An 18368-nucleotide genomic window follows, 5' to 3' on the forward strand; every position below is an offset into this window, starting at 1 on the left:
GTTAACAATGTTGATTTAGTTTTTTTTTAAACTGTATAGTATTCTTCTGTATGATATACACCTATTGTTAGACATTGGGATTATTTCGTGTGCATGTGTGTGGTGTGTAAAGTGAATATGGCAGAGATTTTTGAAGGAAAAGATAAATTATATTAGGATTATATTTACATCATCAATACCTACTTTCTTCAAGGTCAATGAAAATTTGGATGCCCAGAAATAAATACTTCACAATTGGGGGAATGAAATTATGTCTGTTGCACAGCTCGTTATTAGTAAAAGTCTTACTGTTAAACAATTGTTTTGTGTATGCAATACGTTCTTAATCATTTCTTTGAAATATTTAAATTTTCAATATTCAATTAATAGTTTTTTTTCCTTCTGCTTAGAAAATACTGTTTATCTTTGATGGAGAATCAATTTAAACATTTGTCCTGTATTGAACACTTGAAAAATGTTTCCTATACCTGAGACATTTAAGTAAATTTAATTTCTAAGTCAGCTAAGCAGATGGTTATTCTCTGTCTTTGCATGGAATTTTACTAGGTAGCTACTTTTGTTTTTTTTGTTGTTGTCATTGGCCTCCTTTTTTGTGGGGAAGGAAATACTGTTTTGTAATCTCTTTTTTCCCCCCATCCACGTAAATATAAAATTCTCAGAAACTGTGTTCTTAAATGTGACTCCCTACAAATTAATTATAATGGATTCTTCTCAGAGTGTATATAAGATTCTTTAACTGTTGTTACTATTGGAAAGATCACATATGGTGGAGGTTTGTACATAGAGTAGCCCTCCAACATTAGTCCAAAAATACACGATGTTTCATTAGAAACCTTGGAACATGTCTTTCTGTGTAATATTACTCTGATAGAAAACTAAAGTATTGGAGAAAAAAAGTACTTATTTTTAAAATTTTATGCTATTGGGAAAAATGTTTTCTGTAATTAGTCATGTTTCATGATATACTATTAGGATTTTTAAGTAGTTTTTCTAATTGAATTACCTTTACCAAATAACATTAAACTAGAAGAGAACTCTGGCACTGAGAATAATATGAAAAGGCTTTGTATCTAAGATTGAAAAATGTGTAAATGGGGTCACTTGTTTTATTTTCTTTATTTTTGTTTAAATTGAGTGCACTTTTCTAATAGAATCAAAGAGTAATTTAGGGATTCTGTTAAACTTAGTTTCTTTGTTATGGATATGGTTTTTTCATTTTTTTCACCATAATCTTGTTAATTTGCAATTTTACCAGATTATAAAAATTGGGATTTCCAAACACATTGATAGTTTTCTGTGTTCATTAGAATTACCTTTTTAAATGTCATTGTTTAAGTTATTCAGTATATTAGTCCAGAAAATAGCCATTTCCAAAATTTATATGAAATATATTGATCATTAGTGGGTTTTTAATTTTAAAAAGACTTGAGTGAATGAGATGCTCATAGTTTATAGGATATTTTGCTACAAAATACACTGAATAAATTCAAAGCGGACTATTTAGCGTTCTTTTTTAACATTACGGTTCTAAAATGAGCCAAGTTCTGAATTATGGACTCAAAATAAGTTAGAATGAGTTGAGTTGAATGTCAAATGACCCCGTATTGATAGGTCATCATTGATTCACAACACTTTCTTGCTTCAGTACTGTGGGCAGTACTGAAGTTAACGGGAAGAAGATAAACTTAAAAGAGCCAATAAACTTGTTAAGCATTTAAACACATTGGGAAGAGAAGAGAGTGATGATACAGTGGACCATGAAATAGTGTCTGATACATGTCAAAATTTTAAGTTATTTAGATTCCATCCTACTGATCCTGGACTAAATCAAAAGAGTCATAGGGATGTAAACCCCTTATATTTAATACAATTTTAATATAATTTGTGTTAATTGGGTTTAGGAGAGAAGTATAAGGAAGTCCCCGTCCTTTGTTTTATTGGGAGACAAGACATAACAGGTGAAACAATTACATAACAGTAATAAAATATCTGATAAAGGGTTTTAACCCAGTCCTTATTGAAAGCCCATGAAAGCATTTCACAGATGAGGCAGTTAAGGCACAGAAAGGTCAAGTTTCTTGACTGAGATTTTATAGTAGGTATGTGCCAACACAAAATTTATATAAAGCTATTTTATTCCACAGACTTGGGATAGTAGAAAATTAATCTCTTCCTTAATTTCTACTATCCCAAGTCTGTGGAATAAAATAGCTTTATATAAATCTATATAAATTTCACTCTCCCTGGTGGTGCCTGTTGAAGGAATTGTGATAGAGAAGGAAATAGTACACCTGACACTAAAGTTATTAAGGCTCTTGGCAGCAGAGGTTTCTTATTTGTGAGCTTGGTTTACTAAACAAAAGGGAGCTATTCTAGATTCTTGAGGAGGGGCCTAACATGATGAAAGTGATACTGTGTTTAGGAAGCAAGTATGGCAATGTCATGAATAATGAATTGGAGGTGGAGAGGGAAATAAGAGCTTTAGGTAGCAAGACCTTTTACTATAATTCAGATGCAGGAAAATGAAAGTCTGTTCCAGTGTAGCAAATGGAATTGTAAAGAAGAAACCGAGCTCTAGTATATTAGCAAGAAAGTGCTGGAAGATTTGGTGAATGATTAAATATGAAAGAGAAGGAATCAAGGGTCACTAGTAGTGTTTTGAGTTGGGGCCAGGTTTAGATTTTTAAAGTGCAGTTGAAAGCTTATGAAAATTTTCAGCAGAGGAATGACATGATCCAAACTAGTAACATCAGTGTGTGGAATTGAAGAGAGGCAATAACTGGAAGAGTAACTGAAAGATAACAGCCTAATCCAAGAAGATATAATGTTGAATCGGGTTAGGGTGATGTCAGTGGAGATAGAGGTGGATGGATTTAAGATATATGTATAGAAGATAGAATTGACAGGACATGCTGCTGGGTTAGGTATTTGGTAATCAGGAAGAAGATGCAGTCAAGAGGAAAAATAAGCAATTGGAAAGAGTAGAGAATCAGGAAAACATGTCTTGAAACCAAGGGAGAACAGAATTTTGGTAAGGAAAGGAGTGTCAGTCAATGAATTTGCTCTTCATACCCTTCAAAGGTAAGATTTAGACTATTCTAGGTTTTAGCTAGAAGAACATTTGCCAAGATAAAGATAGAGGTGAAAGTTTTGAATGCTGAGTTAAAATAACAGATCAGGAGCATGAGTGGAGGACATGAATTATTAGATTGGAAAGATTGGGCAGTAATGGGTAGAGGTATGTTCTGGGTGGTTGTTCTGGAATGGGACTAAGAGGTATCTTTTGGAATGGGACTGAGGAGGAATACTTGGAAATCAGATAGAGAGGGCTTTTAAATAGGGGTCCAGACAGATACCAAGATAAATGGAATGCCTCTGGGCAGGAGGTTGGGAAGAAAGTTGTTGAGAACTTTGTGTTCTTTTAGAATTGTTTACATTTTTTATAGGGCATAGTAGCACGGACATGGATTTAGAGCTGAGTACTCTTGAGTTTTTTTATTTCATTATTTCAAATTTTCCTGAGCTAATTTTCTCGGAACTTTACCTTTTATTTATTTTTTTATTTTATTTTTTAAAAAATTTTACTTATTTATGTGATAGAGAGATAGCACAAGGAGGCAGAGAGGCAGGCAGAGAGAGTGAGGGAGAAGCAGACTCCCCGCCGAGCAGGGAGCCTGATGCGGGGCTCTATCCCAGGACCCTGGGATCATGACCTGAGCCGAAGGCAGTCGCTTAACCAGCTGAGACACCCAGGTGCCCCTAAGCCTTACCTTTTAAATGATGATACTACCTACATCATGTGATAGTTGTGAATTAATGTATAAAAAATGCTTTAGCATGGTATGTGACACATAAGCTCAGTAAGAACTATAGTCATAATTTCATCATAGTCCTCTTTTCCAATGAGGAAAGAAAAATCTAAGAGGTTAAATACTTTGCTGAGTCAGAAATAGTGGACAGTGAAACTGAGTGGTGCTCAGGTCCTAATTCTAGTCTGGGGTTATTCTCATTATATCCAAATATATGTGGATTTTAGGAAGGTATTATTGTTTTTAGCAATATCATCAGGTCTGTCTTGGACTATATGTTATACCATACTATATTTTAAAAATCCATCTCAAAAAAAGTTTAGGTCAGCTACCCATTAGGAGAGCTAGATGTTGCATAATATGTCTGGTTAATCGCACTCATTTTCAGACTTCTATATTGATTTTGAATCTGTAAATTGAAGTCTACAAATCTGATATTTCTATTTTCCCTTTAAAAAAATAAGTATTCCTTTTGAAAAACTTTGGCTCTTCAATTTCATCAGCAATTGGGGCAAAGATAGGGTTGATTTGACAAGCAGTAGGATCTCAGATATTTCATGAGTGGATTTTATTCATGTTAATATACTGGAGAGGAAAACTGAAACTGGTAATCCATTGGTTTGTTAGACAAATGTGTCACAGGTGCCTTTGTGAGTATACTGTAAAAACTGAAGAGACCCTTTCCATAGAAAAGATGTTAAAAGCACCAAGTTATTTATTTTTAAGATTTTATTTATTTGACAGAGAGAGAGACCGCGAGAGGGAACACAAGCAGGGGGAAGTGGGAGAGGGAGAAGCAGGCTTCCAGCCGAGCAGGGAGCCCAATGCAGGGCTCGATCCCAGGACGCTGGGATCATGACCTGAGCCAAAGGTAGCCGCCTAACGACTGAGCCACCCAGGCACCCCAAAAGCACCAAGTTTTAGATACAATTCTAAGGTGTGATTTAGACCGTGAGTAAGAACCTTTGATTTAAACAGTATTCACCTCAAGAGTGTATTTTTAATATTTAATATCAGAAATGACCATTTCTCATAATAAAACTACATTGTGAAAATCTGATTCAGTAAAAGCTAAATTGTCAAGCCTCTCCAGCTCATGTCTTAACTTCCATCCTGGCATTAGATTTAATCACCTTTCTTATTTTTTTAAAAGACCAGAGCAAATATAACTGACTTTTTCTATTCTCCCTGCAGGCTCATTTTAAATCTGATTTCCATGGGGACATAGTGGTGATTAAATGTTTAGTTGGTAGAGGAAAACTCTTAAGCTTCTCTTAGTTTAAACAGGCATTAATAATGTCCCAAAGATGTGTGTGCCATGCACAAATGAGCAAAAAATACAATACAAAGAACACAGCCGTTGAAAATGGACATTACTACTAAAACTGAGCTTGACTTTGGGGTATGTAGGAAACCCTGCCATTTGACACTTTTTATTTTGTTTTAAATATTCTTGTGCAAGCTTTGTGCTTTCTTACCTAGGAGCTTTTACTGTGATCTTTGGAATAAGCAGTTAAAAGAAGTACTTCTTATGGTTATTTTTTGACTGAGATTGTAGGTTTCCAGGGAGGGGAGGAAGAAAGGATAGGATTTGTAACCCTTTTTGAGTAGATTTCATAGAGCTGGAAGATGCCTGCTCTGATGGGCAGTTTCCTATCCTCTATTAACCAACCAGAGATAAGACTTAAATGATGTTTTCAAATTTGACTTATCGAAAGAATTATCTGAGACCCTTGTTAAAAATAAGGTCTTGGGGCCTTCACTCCAGGGGAGAAGGATGGGAATTTGTATATTTAACCATCACCCAAGGTCAATCCTGTTTACATTGAAAAAGGATTCTAAATATAAATCCCATTTAGTTTCTGGGGTTTTGCCTGGCTTAGGGAGAAGACTTTAAGAAGAAACAAGAAGAAACAAACAAGAAAATGATGAAGAAGGGGACTCAGTTACCTTAAGTCAGACTTCATTGCTTCCCTGGACTTTTGCTCGGAAGATAGATTGGAACCAAATTGGAAAGGGCCTTGGGTGCCTGGATAAAGTATTCTGGATTTCATCCTGTTGTACTAGTGATCTCCAAATTGGAATGCACAGTACAAAGCATTGAGATTTGAGAAGAAACCTGCTTAGATATTTTAATCAAAAGAAGAAATTGACTCTTGCTAATATTTAATAAGCAGGTGGTCAGAAGTAAAAAAAAAAAAAAAAACACAGACATGGTATTTTAAGAGTAACACTTCCATGAAAAGTGTTCCCTAACTACTGTGAATTACGGTAGCCTGCATGTGCAGATTAATATTTACAGATATTTTCCAATTTAATCTGTAACCCTAACAAAATGAATGCATGCCATAAAAAGGCCTAAAAAAAATAATGTAAATGCAAATGAACATGATAATGGTAAAACTGACATTTATACTCCCAGTTAATCTGTCAGCCAAGTAATAATGCAGAAATAATGATAAAATAGATCTCACAAGGGCGCCTGGGCGGCTCAGTCAGTTGGGCATCTGCCTTCGGCTTGGGTCAGGATTTCAGGGTCCTGGGATCGAGCCCTGTGTTGGGCTCTCTGTTTGGCAGGGAGCCTGCTTCTCCCTCTCCCTCTGCCTCTCTCCCCTGTTTGTGCGCTCTCTCTCAAATAAATAAATATAATCTTTAAAAAAAAATAGATCTCACAAGAAGTTGCTTTTCCCCCAAAATTCAGAATTATTAAAAGGATGACATTAAATATGGATTTGTATCTACTGTCATTTGTGGGTGTACTGTGCCCTAAATATATCTTGGGTCTTAAAATGCTAACTAATAATGGTATGGAGCCATAACAGTTCAAATATTTTAAAATGTTGCTTGTTTTATCTTTAAGGCTTTTTATCTCATTTTAGTGTGTGTTTTATAGAGTATTGCTGTACTAATACTATATTCCTGAATATAATGTATAAGTAATTTGAGACATACAAATAGAGTATTGGAGATCACTGTTTATGAAGCTGTTTCAAGGAGAGCTCTAAGAAGTTGACTCGAGTAAAGTACATGAACCTGAGTGTGTTTCCTAGACCTTTAACCAGAGGAGCTCTGTCTTTATCTTTTTTTTTTTTACATGAAAATTCTAAGTAAAATTTTGTTTGTAAAAAGTGCTGCTGGGTTGTTTTGTTTTTTTTGAAGACAACATACTTTTTTTTTCTTTAAATTTTTTATTGTTATGTTAATCACCGTACATTACATCATTAGTTTTTGATGTAGTGTTCTGTGATTCATTGTTTGTGTATAACACCCAGTGCTCCACGCAGAACGTGCCCTCTTTAATATCCATCACCAGGCTAACCCATCCCCCCACACCCTTTCTGCTGGGTGTTTTTAAAGATTTCAAAACCTTTTCTGTATATGGTGGGAGCCATGGAAAGTTTTTTTATTTATTTATTTAAAGGTGAAATATATTTTCCTTTGTTACACAGCTAGAAAGTGTAGAATTTTTTTTTTAAAGATTTTTATGTATTCATTTCAGAGAGAGAGCGAGCAAGTGGGGGGAGAGGCAGAGGGAGAAGCAGGTTTCCTGCTGAGCAGGGAGCCTGATGCAGGGCTCGATCCCAGGACCCCAAGATCATGAGACGAGTCGAAGGCAAACGCCCAACCGACTGAGTCACCCAGGCGCCCCACGGAAAGTTTTTAAATGAAAAGAGTGACCTGATAAAATTTAGAATACGTGGTGGCAAATTTTCCTTCCAAGGAGCACAGCCAGAGGAAAGGGAGAACACAGCTTTCCAGGTATTGTTCTTACCTGATTAAACAGCAAATAAGTATTAATCTGAGGCCTGGGTTAATTGAAGGATATTTTTCATTTACAGATTAGAGCTATCAGTATCGAAGTGTTTTCATTTTGAAGACTTTGTTAATCTGAGGCTCACTTTTAGTATTATATTTTTTAACATCAAGTCATAATATTTAGAAGTATTAGATGAACAATTATTAACTAATATATAAGGTATTTTTGTAGATTATATATTTGGTAATTAGGATATAAACTCGTATATTTTTTTAAATGTATATTTAATGTATATTTTCTGAAAAAGTTTTAACTGTGTTAAACTTTCATTGTTATATATCCTTTAAAAATTGGCCATTTCATTTGAGTGTTGCATAATGATTTTTGTGTTTAGATGTGTCTATGTTTTAATTTAAACCCAAACTCTAGTTTTTAATAAAGGGGTTGACAACTTTTTCCTAAAAGCTTAACTGACTTCTTGGTAGGGATACAATTAAGGACATTAGTAGAAAAACACCTAAACCCTGGGGTTCTTAATTTTTCTACAAACTAAAATAGGTGCTGAAATAGGTGCTGTTGATAATACTTAGAGCTAGAGTATCTTCATTTCATCATTGTTTTGAATTCTTTCATATACTCAAGGCTTTCCCAGATTCAGGAGAGAGGCAGTAGAGGATTAAAATGTCTACATTACTGGGTGCCTGGGTGGCTCAGTCGTTAGGCGTCTGCCTTTGGCTCGGGTCATGATCCCGGGGTCCTGGGATCGAGTTCCATATCGGGCTCCCTGCTCGGCGGGAAGCCTGCTTCTCCCTCTTCCACTCCCCCTGCTTGTGTTCCTGCTCTCGTGCTCTCTCTCTCTCTCTCTGTCAAATAAATAAATAAAATCTTAAAAAAAAAAAAAAGTCTACATTACTGCTTGGCCAAGAATGGTTGGACTACATTATCGTAGTAACATGAGCCAGAGCCTGCTACCCTGTTTTAATATTTTTTTTTGTTTTAGAAAATTCTCAGTGTCATTTTAGTACCCAAACAATTCCATTGCCAGTATATTACTAAGCTTCAAAGGATAACAAAATACAGCTACATGATGTCAGTTGAGTGTACACTAATTGCACACATCAGAGGGCATTTGTCACCACTATACTGTTTCCTCTCGTCTTGATTTGTACTTACACTTCGTAGTTATTTCTTTTCTACCTTTTCTAGTATGATGATGTAAAAATCTTTATTTTTAAACAGGATACATTAATTGTTTGGTCGGAAGCTGAGAACTATGATCTGGCTCTAAGTTTTCAGGAAAAAGCTGGCTGCGATGAAATTTGGGAAAAAATTTGTCAGGTAAGGTTTTTTTAATAATATTTAAGTTTGCATTCTTGATATTTTTTCTTTTTACCTGAAAGATATGTATTAGAATGTGGAGAGAGAATGTGTTTTATCACTTTAGATTTTGATAGCATATATTCATACTTAATAAAAGGTCAGTAAATAATTATGTTCTAAGTCTGAGGTTTTTCTTTAATATTTGGTCACCTGTTTGCCTGATGTTTATGAATACTGTGTGCCAGACACTAATGATCAAAAGTGCTCATGACTTCAATTCTGAAAGAACTTATAAAAGGTGGTAACTCTCAGGTAACTGGAACTTTTTTTTTTTCAAGATTTATTTATTTTTAGAGAGAGAAAGCACACACACAGGCGGGAGGAGTAGAGGGAGAGAGACTCTCAAGCAGCCTCCACATGGAGCCCAACATTGGACTCAATCCCACGACCCCGAGATCACGACCTAAGCTAAAACCAAGAGTCAGATGCTCAACCCACTGTGCCACCCAGGCTTCCCTGGTACTTTTTTAATAAAGTTTTTATTTTAGGGGCGCCTAGGTGACGCATTTAGTTAAGCATCTGCTTTCGGCTCAGATCATGACCCTGGGGTCTTGGGATCAAGCCCCGCTTCGGGCTCCCTGCTCAGCGAGGAGCCTGCTTCTCCCTCTCCCTCTACCCCCACCCCATGCTCTTTCGCACACTTGTGCGCACGCGCGCTCTCTCTCTCTCAAATAAGTCTTTAAAAGAGAAGTTTTTATTTTAGAAGTTCAGATTTATAGAAAATATGAGCAGAAAATACAGAGAGAGTTCCTGTGCACTTCCCTCCCTAACACCTTCTCCTCCAGTTTCTCCTGTTAATAGTTTCTTAAATTAGTAGGATACAGTGGTCATAATTGATGAGTTAATATTCAATATATTATTATTACTATTCATTATTATTATTCATACATTATTATTAGCTAAAGGCTATATTTTATTCAGATTTCCTTGGTTTATTTTACGTACTTATTTTTTTAGAGAGAGAGCGAGCGTGCAATTGAGTGTAGCAGGGGCAGAGGGAGAGAGAGAGTCTTAAGCAGGCTCCATGCCCAGCACAGAGCCTAACTCAAGGCTTGATCTTAAAACTCTGAGGTCATGACCCTGAGATCATGACCTGAGCTGAAATCAAGAGTCAGTTGCTTTAACCAATTGAGCCACCGATTGAGCCACCAAGGCGCCCCAGAGTTCCTCAGTTTAAAACCTAGTGTCCTTTTTCTGTTCCAGGATTCCATTCAGTATACCATATTACATTTAGTAGTTATGTCTCCTTAGGCAAATATAGTCTGTGACAGCTGCTAACTGGAATTTTAAATTAATCGTAACATTTTAACTATTATTTTCTGTAAATGGAATCACTGTTTCAGCAGTTGCCTAGTGTAATATTCTGTTCTAGTGTTTTTTACTGTTGTCATTTTCTCTTCTATCAGCTTTTCTTTATAGTGATTCTGATCACTGAAGGTTCTTGAGTTAGTTTTAATGTATCTGACCACAGTAATTTTTTTCCATAGTCCTCCCAGTAACAGTGCCACACAGTGCAAGAAAGTATGAACCTTCTCATTCTATATAAAGCTTATTTAATGGCTGGCTCTAGGTCACAAATCTGAACTGGAAGTAGATGGTTTGTTTCTTTCCACCTCATATCTTACTATGTATGTATCAGGTATTAATGGAGCATTATTAGTATACACGATTAAATAGAAGAATTTCCATTGATGAACAGGTGAAAACACTGGTAAATATGATTTTGCTTTAATTTGTAAAATATACCTAAGAATATAATCCAAATTATTTTGTTATTATTTTGCCTTTGTGTTTTGCGTGTCTTTAAACCTATGGGTGGTGATGATGGGAAAGTCCTAATACTTACCCTTTTTTTTCCTTGTGTGCTCTCCACAGATTGAGATTGAATTTTATGTTTGCAAAGTTTTCTATAAAGTGAGATGTAAGACTTAAAAATGACCTCTATTGCAGATTCAGACACATGCAGTTCACAAGTATTTGCTGCTCTGTTCTTGATTCAGAATCATGCATGGGTTCATCTACAAAATGAGGGGAAAAAACTGGTCCATGAAAATAATGAAAGCATACTGAAAGATATAAAACTTTAAAAATAAAAGAGGGAAAGATTACTTTTCTATAATGTGGGTTTAAAAGCTGTTCAGAATATTAATAGTATATAAAGATTAACCTTTTTTATTATAAGTTCCTGAAAAGTGATGTTTTATTTTGTGTTCTCCCTCCTCTGATATACCAGCATGGCAACTGGCACATGTGTGTGTACTCAGTACCTATTTAAAGAATGAATGAATAAGACAGAAGATAAACATCTTTCTTAGAACTAGGATGTTGGAATTCATTTCTGCTAGAACATATATTTATATGGTGGATAATATTTTCCAGTGATCAGCATATTACATTATGCCTAGTCCCTTCCCAGACATCAGCATGTACTGTTTAATATTAGTTCCTGGATATACATAGATTCTTGAAGAGTTGGTGCATTTGTCCTAGAAAGTTTTGCTGAAATTTGTTTTACTGTTTTCACTCATGCAGTTCAGGAGTTCCCACAACCACTGTCAGGTTCACTAATTCACTAGGAAGACTCACAAAGCTCCACAAAGCTGTTAGATTCATTGTTAAAGTTTATTACAATGAAATAATACAGATTAAAATTACCAGTGGGAAAAGGCACATAGGTCAAAGTCTAGGAGGGTTCCAGGCACGAGCTTCCAGTTTTCTTTCTCAGGATACTTAAGCAGACAGCACTAATTCCAGCAGTGTTGTGTTGCAACCTGCACATAATATTGCTGACCAGAGAAGCTTACCCCAACCTTTGTGTCCAGTATTTTCATTGGGTGTTAGTCCTATAAGCAGGCTGACTGCTCTGTGGCTGACTAGTTTCCAGCACCTCCACAGGTTGAGCTGATACTGCATGGCCCAAGACCTCCACTATAAACCACCTAGTTACCCACACAAAGAATGTCTGGCATAGCCCAGGGCTCCCAGGTAAACAGAAAACACTCATATCAGACAGGATATTAAAAGTGCTTAGAGGTTACCTCTCAAGAGCTAGGCAAAAGCCAAATCTTTCTTCAGGCAAGACTAATCCTTGACTGCAAAGGCCACCCGTTGGCCCATTGCCAAGACTCTCACAGCACAATGATTATATTTGTCTAAGCATCTATATTTAGCATAGCATTTATATGACAGAGCAAATATCAATATGAATATGCCTGATATTTGAAGGAGCCATTCTGGGGTAGGGATATATTTAAAGAAACAACTAATCTGTTTGATAAAGCCATGATTTACTTTTTATATTTTATACTGATTACTCATTTTTCTCCTTGATCTGTTGCAGTTTGTACCTTAATGATAAACTTGTACAGAAGTGTTTAGCATAGAAGTTAACTGACAGTTAACAAAATCCATTTCTTCCTCCTGCCAGTCATTTTCTTTGAGCATTGATGTTGAGGAGGCTTTAACTCCGTTTCCCAGCATTAATGTTATATTAATATTATGACGCTTATGTACCTAAGGTAGTTGGAGCAACAATGCTAGTATTATGCCATGTTGCAGTATGGTAATAGATGAGACCTGAAAAGTAGGAGTCTGGCACATTACTGGAATCGTTAACAGTTATTAACAATTGTTTCAGTTCATCAGGTTTATTTACAGGCCTCCATTCGACCTTGTCAAGTCCCAAGAATAGGTGATCTTGGCAAACATATGGCTTTTACCCTTCCAGGCACCTGATACAGTTGAGCTAAGAGAATATCATCTCTTGCTCCGATCCTTTCTTGAGGCACTCGTGTTAATATCAGATTTCTCTTGTAGCTTTACCCATTTATTCATTCCTTTGCCCTTGGTTACTATTTCTTCCCATTTGTCAATGATCTTTACTCACATTTTTCCACCTTTGGAACGGGTGCTAGATTTGGCCACTCTGCTGGTCCAGGAAGTTTAATTTTTTACTAAACAACTGAGTACTGTACTTTTTTTTTTTTTGAGATTTTATTAATTTTAAAGAGCAAGAGAGCATGAGCAGGATGGAGGGAAAGGGAGAAGCAGACGCCCTGCTGAGCAGGGAGCCTGACATGGGGCTCGATCCCAGGACCCTGAGATCATGACCTGAGCCGAAGGTAGATGCTTAACCAACTGAGCCACCCAGGTGCCCCGTGTACTGTACTTTTTAAATCTATGCATGTTGCTGAATATAGATTTAGTTTTTTGCTCCTCACAACTGCCTGGTATTCCACAGAACCATACGTTGTCTTACTTTCCATTTCTGAGAAGCCCTTGCTGGCCTTTGAAAAAACAACTTTAATTTCAACAAAAATCATATTACTCAGTCACTTCTTAACTCCTTATAATGAGATAGTAAAACTCTGAAAAGTGTAACAGTTCAGAGAACAATAAATTTCTTAAGGAGAATGGTGAATAATAGTGAATAATTTTTTATCTTAGATAAAGATTTATTACTTAGTCATTAGAGTCCTTCACTTTCTCAACATTATACCATATTTTGAATTGTCCCTTTGGCAGGGCAAGGCACCACTGTAAGATTTAGAACAGGGGAGATGTATGCCTGTGTATTGCAAATGGGTGAAGGGCAGCCGTGACGGGGAAGGAGGGAGAAGATCGGGCATGGCATGTGGGAAAGCCCCAGAAGGCCACACTAAGGTGCAACCAGTCATGCGGCTCTACCTACGTCTCTCTGAACTGTTTCCCTAGAGTCTAGGATATAATTCTGCTGATATCCACCTTGGCCATCATTAGTGCTTAATGCACCAACGATGTGGGGTCCCTGTTCAAGGTCCCTTATAAATTTTTTGGCTTTAGTCCGATTCTTTTATGTGTGGAAGAGGAAGAAGTTATAAAAAGAGCTAAGATAATTTCTGTATATATAGCTTTTAGAAAGCATAAAGTCAAAAGTACGTTTGGAAGCATTAACCTCAGAAAATGGGAAGGTAGAGACATTTTCTTTGAAAGAGATGATGGAAATGAGTGAAAGTAAGTTGTGAGATGGAGAAGGGTGTTGGATATTGGAATATGTTGAATACCAGTGGTCTCTTTTTTCAAAGGAAAGATTTTCCTGAAATTTAAAGGGGAAAGTAATAGTGTTTGACAAACGGGAAAAAGTTAAAGCAACAGCTGTAAAGGAAGTAAGCTAGAAGTGTGGAAAAGAAATTTTTGTTGAGAACTCTACTGATAGTGTAAATTTTTTGTGAACACACTCAGCACAGTTAGTTAACGGACTCGTGCCACTGTTGGTTCTGACTCGTGCCACAGAAGGGAGAATGTTAAGGTCAAATTGTGTTATAGTAACAAAATCCTAAAATCTCAGTGGCTTATCACAACAAAAGTTTGTTTTTCCTTAATGCTATTTGACCAATGAGGGACAGAGTTGGACAGGAAGGGGCTGTGGTTATCAGATCCACTCAGGGACCCAGGTTGAAATAGAGAATTCATTTTAATACTTCCAAGATCATTGCAGTGTGAAAATGAAAGGTAGCAAATCAGAGCCTTGGCTTTTAAAAGTTCTTCCAGAAGTTACACATGGCACTTTTGCTCACGTTTCTTTGGCCAGAACAAATCACACAGCTACATATGATTTCATGGAAACAAAGAACTTGTGCCACAAAAGGGAAAGAACCAGAAATACTTGATGAACAGCATTATTGACATCCAGACAGTCACTTGGGTTTATGTGGGATCAACAGATCATATCAGTGAGTGTTAGATTTAGGAGAGAGTCCAGGAAGCTTGTAAGGGTGGTACTGGATAACACAGAAGTAAACATACTATAACCTAGGAAATGCTTCTGTAGCTGTGCTTTTATTCTGAGACATACATAAACTATATTCATTTGAAGTGTAAGTTAAAGAATTTACTTTTAAGTAATCTCTACACCCAACCTGGGGCTCGAGTTCACAACTCCAAGATCAAGAGTTGCACACTCCATAGACTGAGCCAGCCAGGCACCCCTCCTCTGATTTCTTCTTCTTTCTTTATAACCTATGATTCTTCTTCGTCTTCCTTCCCCACTTCATACTCTATTTCTGTTTCTCTGGTTACTGTCAGAGTCTTCTGGCTTTAAGTGTTACCCTAATACCAAATTTCTATCTTCTGTTCTCTTTTTCCTGAGTAGGAAAGTAGCAACAGATTTAGTTGCCAGCTAGGTATTCAAACACCTTAAACTTAATAGAACTGAACTTTTACTAACCATTCCTCTCCCACACTCTTAGTTTTTATTAAAGGAGCCATAATCTTCCTAATGACAGATTTAAAACTATAGGGTCATTTGTGGTTCCTCCTCTCTTTTGTACCTGTCCCTATCTGTCCCACCATCACTATCCAAATTCAGTTGTTCATGTGGACTTTGGAATAACACCCTAATTTATCTATATTCTCAAATTTATCCCATACAACTGATGCCAGGTTGACTTTCTAAAGGACAGTGCTGCACATTCACTTCCCTGAACAATAACTCAAGTGTTCTAGCTTGACTTTCCATAATCTGGCTTTAGTCCACATTTCCGATTATGTTGCCATTAGCTGTATGCATGTCACACATTTCCATTCTCTGCCTCTACTATTCCCTTTGCACTTTGCATGCCTTTATCCCCATCTGAATCTTACCCATCTTTGAAAGTCCAAAGGCCTCTTTGAAGATCTCAAATGCCACTGCTTTTATGATTTCTTCCTTATAGTCTCTCCTCACCGCCCCCTGTGCCCCCAAGAGCTGGAAGGAATTTCCCTTCGTCTGAATTTCCATAGTATTTTATCTGAACTGCTCTTAACGACCTTGTTACTCACCCTCTTATATTTATGTGTCAGTCTCCCTAAACCCAGCTACTCTGTTGAGGACTCAGAAGTAAAAGTACTCTAGGAGAAAAATTATCTTATGTGCACCAGTATATCTGTCTACTTTCTCTAAGCTCTTAAGTCTTTTTTCATGTTGTTTTGGTGGATTTGGAAATTTCTGGAGCTTTTTCATCTCAGGATATTTGGATATTTTGAAGTGAAAGGATAATTGCACTCTTGTGTTAGGAATTAGAAAAAATTTATAAAGAATAAAGTTTTTATGTTAGTCATTATAGAAATCATAGAAAACTTGTTAAAAGGTAGCCATGCTTTTCTTGAGCTGTCAACATGAATCATAAAGCAGTTTTTTATTTATTATGTTTTGTAGATGTTATAACTTGGAGGCTTTATCACAGATGTTAAATGAATGCTAGTTTTTAAAAGAATATTCTTTGTTTTTTTCTTATCTTTTTAAAGATTTTATTTATTTGAGAGAGAGAGCACAAGAGCGGGATGTGAGGGGCAGAGGGAGCCTGATGCAGGGCTCAGTCCTGGAACTCCAGGATCATGACCTGAGCCAAAGGCAGACACTTAACCGACAGAGCAACCCAGGCGCCCCAAGAATATTTTGTTTTTTAGAGCAATTTTAGGCTCATAGCAAAAGCAACTATTTGTCCAAAAGTGAATTTCAAAAGTAATTTGAGGAAATCTCACTCTTGAATATACAAAGAGTTGGGTTTTAGTTTGGTTTAAACTTAGTAGCGTTTGGGGTGCCTGGGTGGCTAGTTGGTTAAGCATCTGACTCTTGATTTCAGCTCAGGTCATGATCTCAGGTTTGTGAGATCCAGCCCTGCATCAGGCTCCAGGCTGGGCGTGGAGCCTGCTTAAGATATTCTGTCTCTCTTTCCCCGCCTCCTCTAAAATATATGTATATGCACACACACACACATATAATATAAATATAGCCATATATATGGATATATGATATATATATTATACATATATAAAAGTAATAAACAGTAGTGTTTTTGTCAGGCCAATGTGATGGTGCATTAAAAGTCATACATAGAGGGGCGCCTGGGTGGCTCAGTTGGTTAAGCGACTGCCTTCAGCTCAGGTGATGATCTCAGGGTTCTGGGATCGAGCCCCGCATCGGGCTCCCTGCTCGGCGGGAAGCCTGCTTCTCCCTCTGACCCTCCCCCTGCTTGTGTTCCCTCTCTCTCTGTCTCTCTCTCTCTCTGTTAATTAAATAAATAAATAAAATCTTTAAAAAAAAAAAGTCATACATAGTATTTCGGGGGACCCACAGAAGAGTTAACCTTCTGCAAAATTCAAAATTAGTTGGAATAGTGAAGTTACTAAACAGCTGCACATGGTTATTACATAACATCACATAAATCAACGTAACATTAGCTTAAATGTGCACATTGTCAGGGATCAGAGTTAACTTCGAGTTATAAGTTGGGAAATTTAGAGGTGAAATTGAGACTCAAGTAATTGACTCTAAACTGGATATGTTTTCCCCCTCTAGACTTCACTTCTAACTAACAATGGCTATGTGGCTAATATTGTTTCTTTGCAAGGTATTTTTACTTAAATTCAGTGGTCAGTGATTTGATTTCCAAAATTTTGAATTCTTTTGTATTTTAAGGTAACCAGCTGTACTTGGATGTTTTTAGGTTCAAGGTAAGGATCCATCAGTGGAAGTCACACAGGACCTCATTGATGAATCAGAAGAAGAACGATTTGAAGAAATGCCTGAAACCAGTCATCTGATTGACCTGCCCACATGTGAACTCAATAAACTTGAAGAGATTGCTGACTTAGTTACCTCAGTTCTCTCCTCACCTATCCGTAGGGAAAAGCTCGCTCTGGCCTTGGAAAATGAAGGCTATATTAAAAAACTACTGCAGCTATTCCAAGCTTGTGAGAATCTAGAAAACACTGAAGGCTTACACCATTTGTATGAAATTATTAGAGGAATCTTATTCCTAAATAAGGCAACTCTGTTTGAAGTAATGTTTTCTGATGAGTGTATCATGGATGTTGTGGGATGCCTTGAATATGACCCTGCTTTGGCTCAGCCAAAAAGGCATAGAGAATTTTTGACCAAAACTGCAAAGTTTAAGGAAGTTATACCAATAACAGACTCTGAACTAAGGCAAAAAATACATCAGACTTACAGGGTACAGTACATTCAGGACATCATTTTGCCTACGCCATCCGTTTTTGAAGAGAATTTTCTTTCTACTCTTACGTCTTTTATTTTCTTCAACAAAGTTGAGATAGTCAGCATGTTGCAGGTGAGTAAGCAAAGGTGTTCTTATATTTTTTTCAGATACTTACTTCCCTTAATAGTTGGAGGTGGTATTAATTCCTTTTTGAAAGATTTCTTTTGTTTACTTTAAATATACTGTCAGGCATAGAAAACAGGACTTTATCTCATGGGTTTTTGAAGGAGAATCATTTCTTAATGTGATCTTTTACATTTTTAAGTGTTCTGTGATGGAGCTATTTTAAACTTCATTTTTACATATATTTTAGAAAAATTACAAAATATATATGACATAAAATTGATCATTTTAACCATTTTTAAGTATATAATTCATAGCATTAAGTACATTCACAGAACTTTT

General features: G+C 36.5%; 1 protein-coding gene across 2 annotated transcripts in view; it reads left to right on the forward strand.

The window, feature by feature from the left end:
- The window catches only part of PPP4R3B (protein phosphatase 4 regulatory subunit 3B), a 62595-nt gene that overhangs the window by 2766 nt on the left and 41461 nt on the right, over window positions 1-18368 (forward strand). For both annotated transcript variants that reach the window (XM_028103888.2, XM_028103887.2), the window contains exons 3-4: window positions 8806-8904; window positions 17412-18035. In XM_028103888.2, coding sequence (XP_027959689.1) covers window positions 8806-8904; window positions 17412-18035 — 723 coding nt within the window. The remainder of the gene's footprint in view (window positions 1-8805; window positions 8905-17411; window positions 18036-18368) is intronic.

Source organism: Eumetopias jubatus, unplaced genomic scaffold (assembly GCF_037043125.1).
Source record: "Eumetopias jubatus isolate StellerSeaLion01/CBP00866 unplaced genomic scaffold, mEumJub1_p1.0 scaffold_9, whole genome shotgun sequence".
NCBI classification, from domain to species: domain Eukaryota; kingdom Metazoa; phylum Chordata; class Mammalia; order Carnivora; family Otariidae; genus Eumetopias; species Eumetopias jubatus.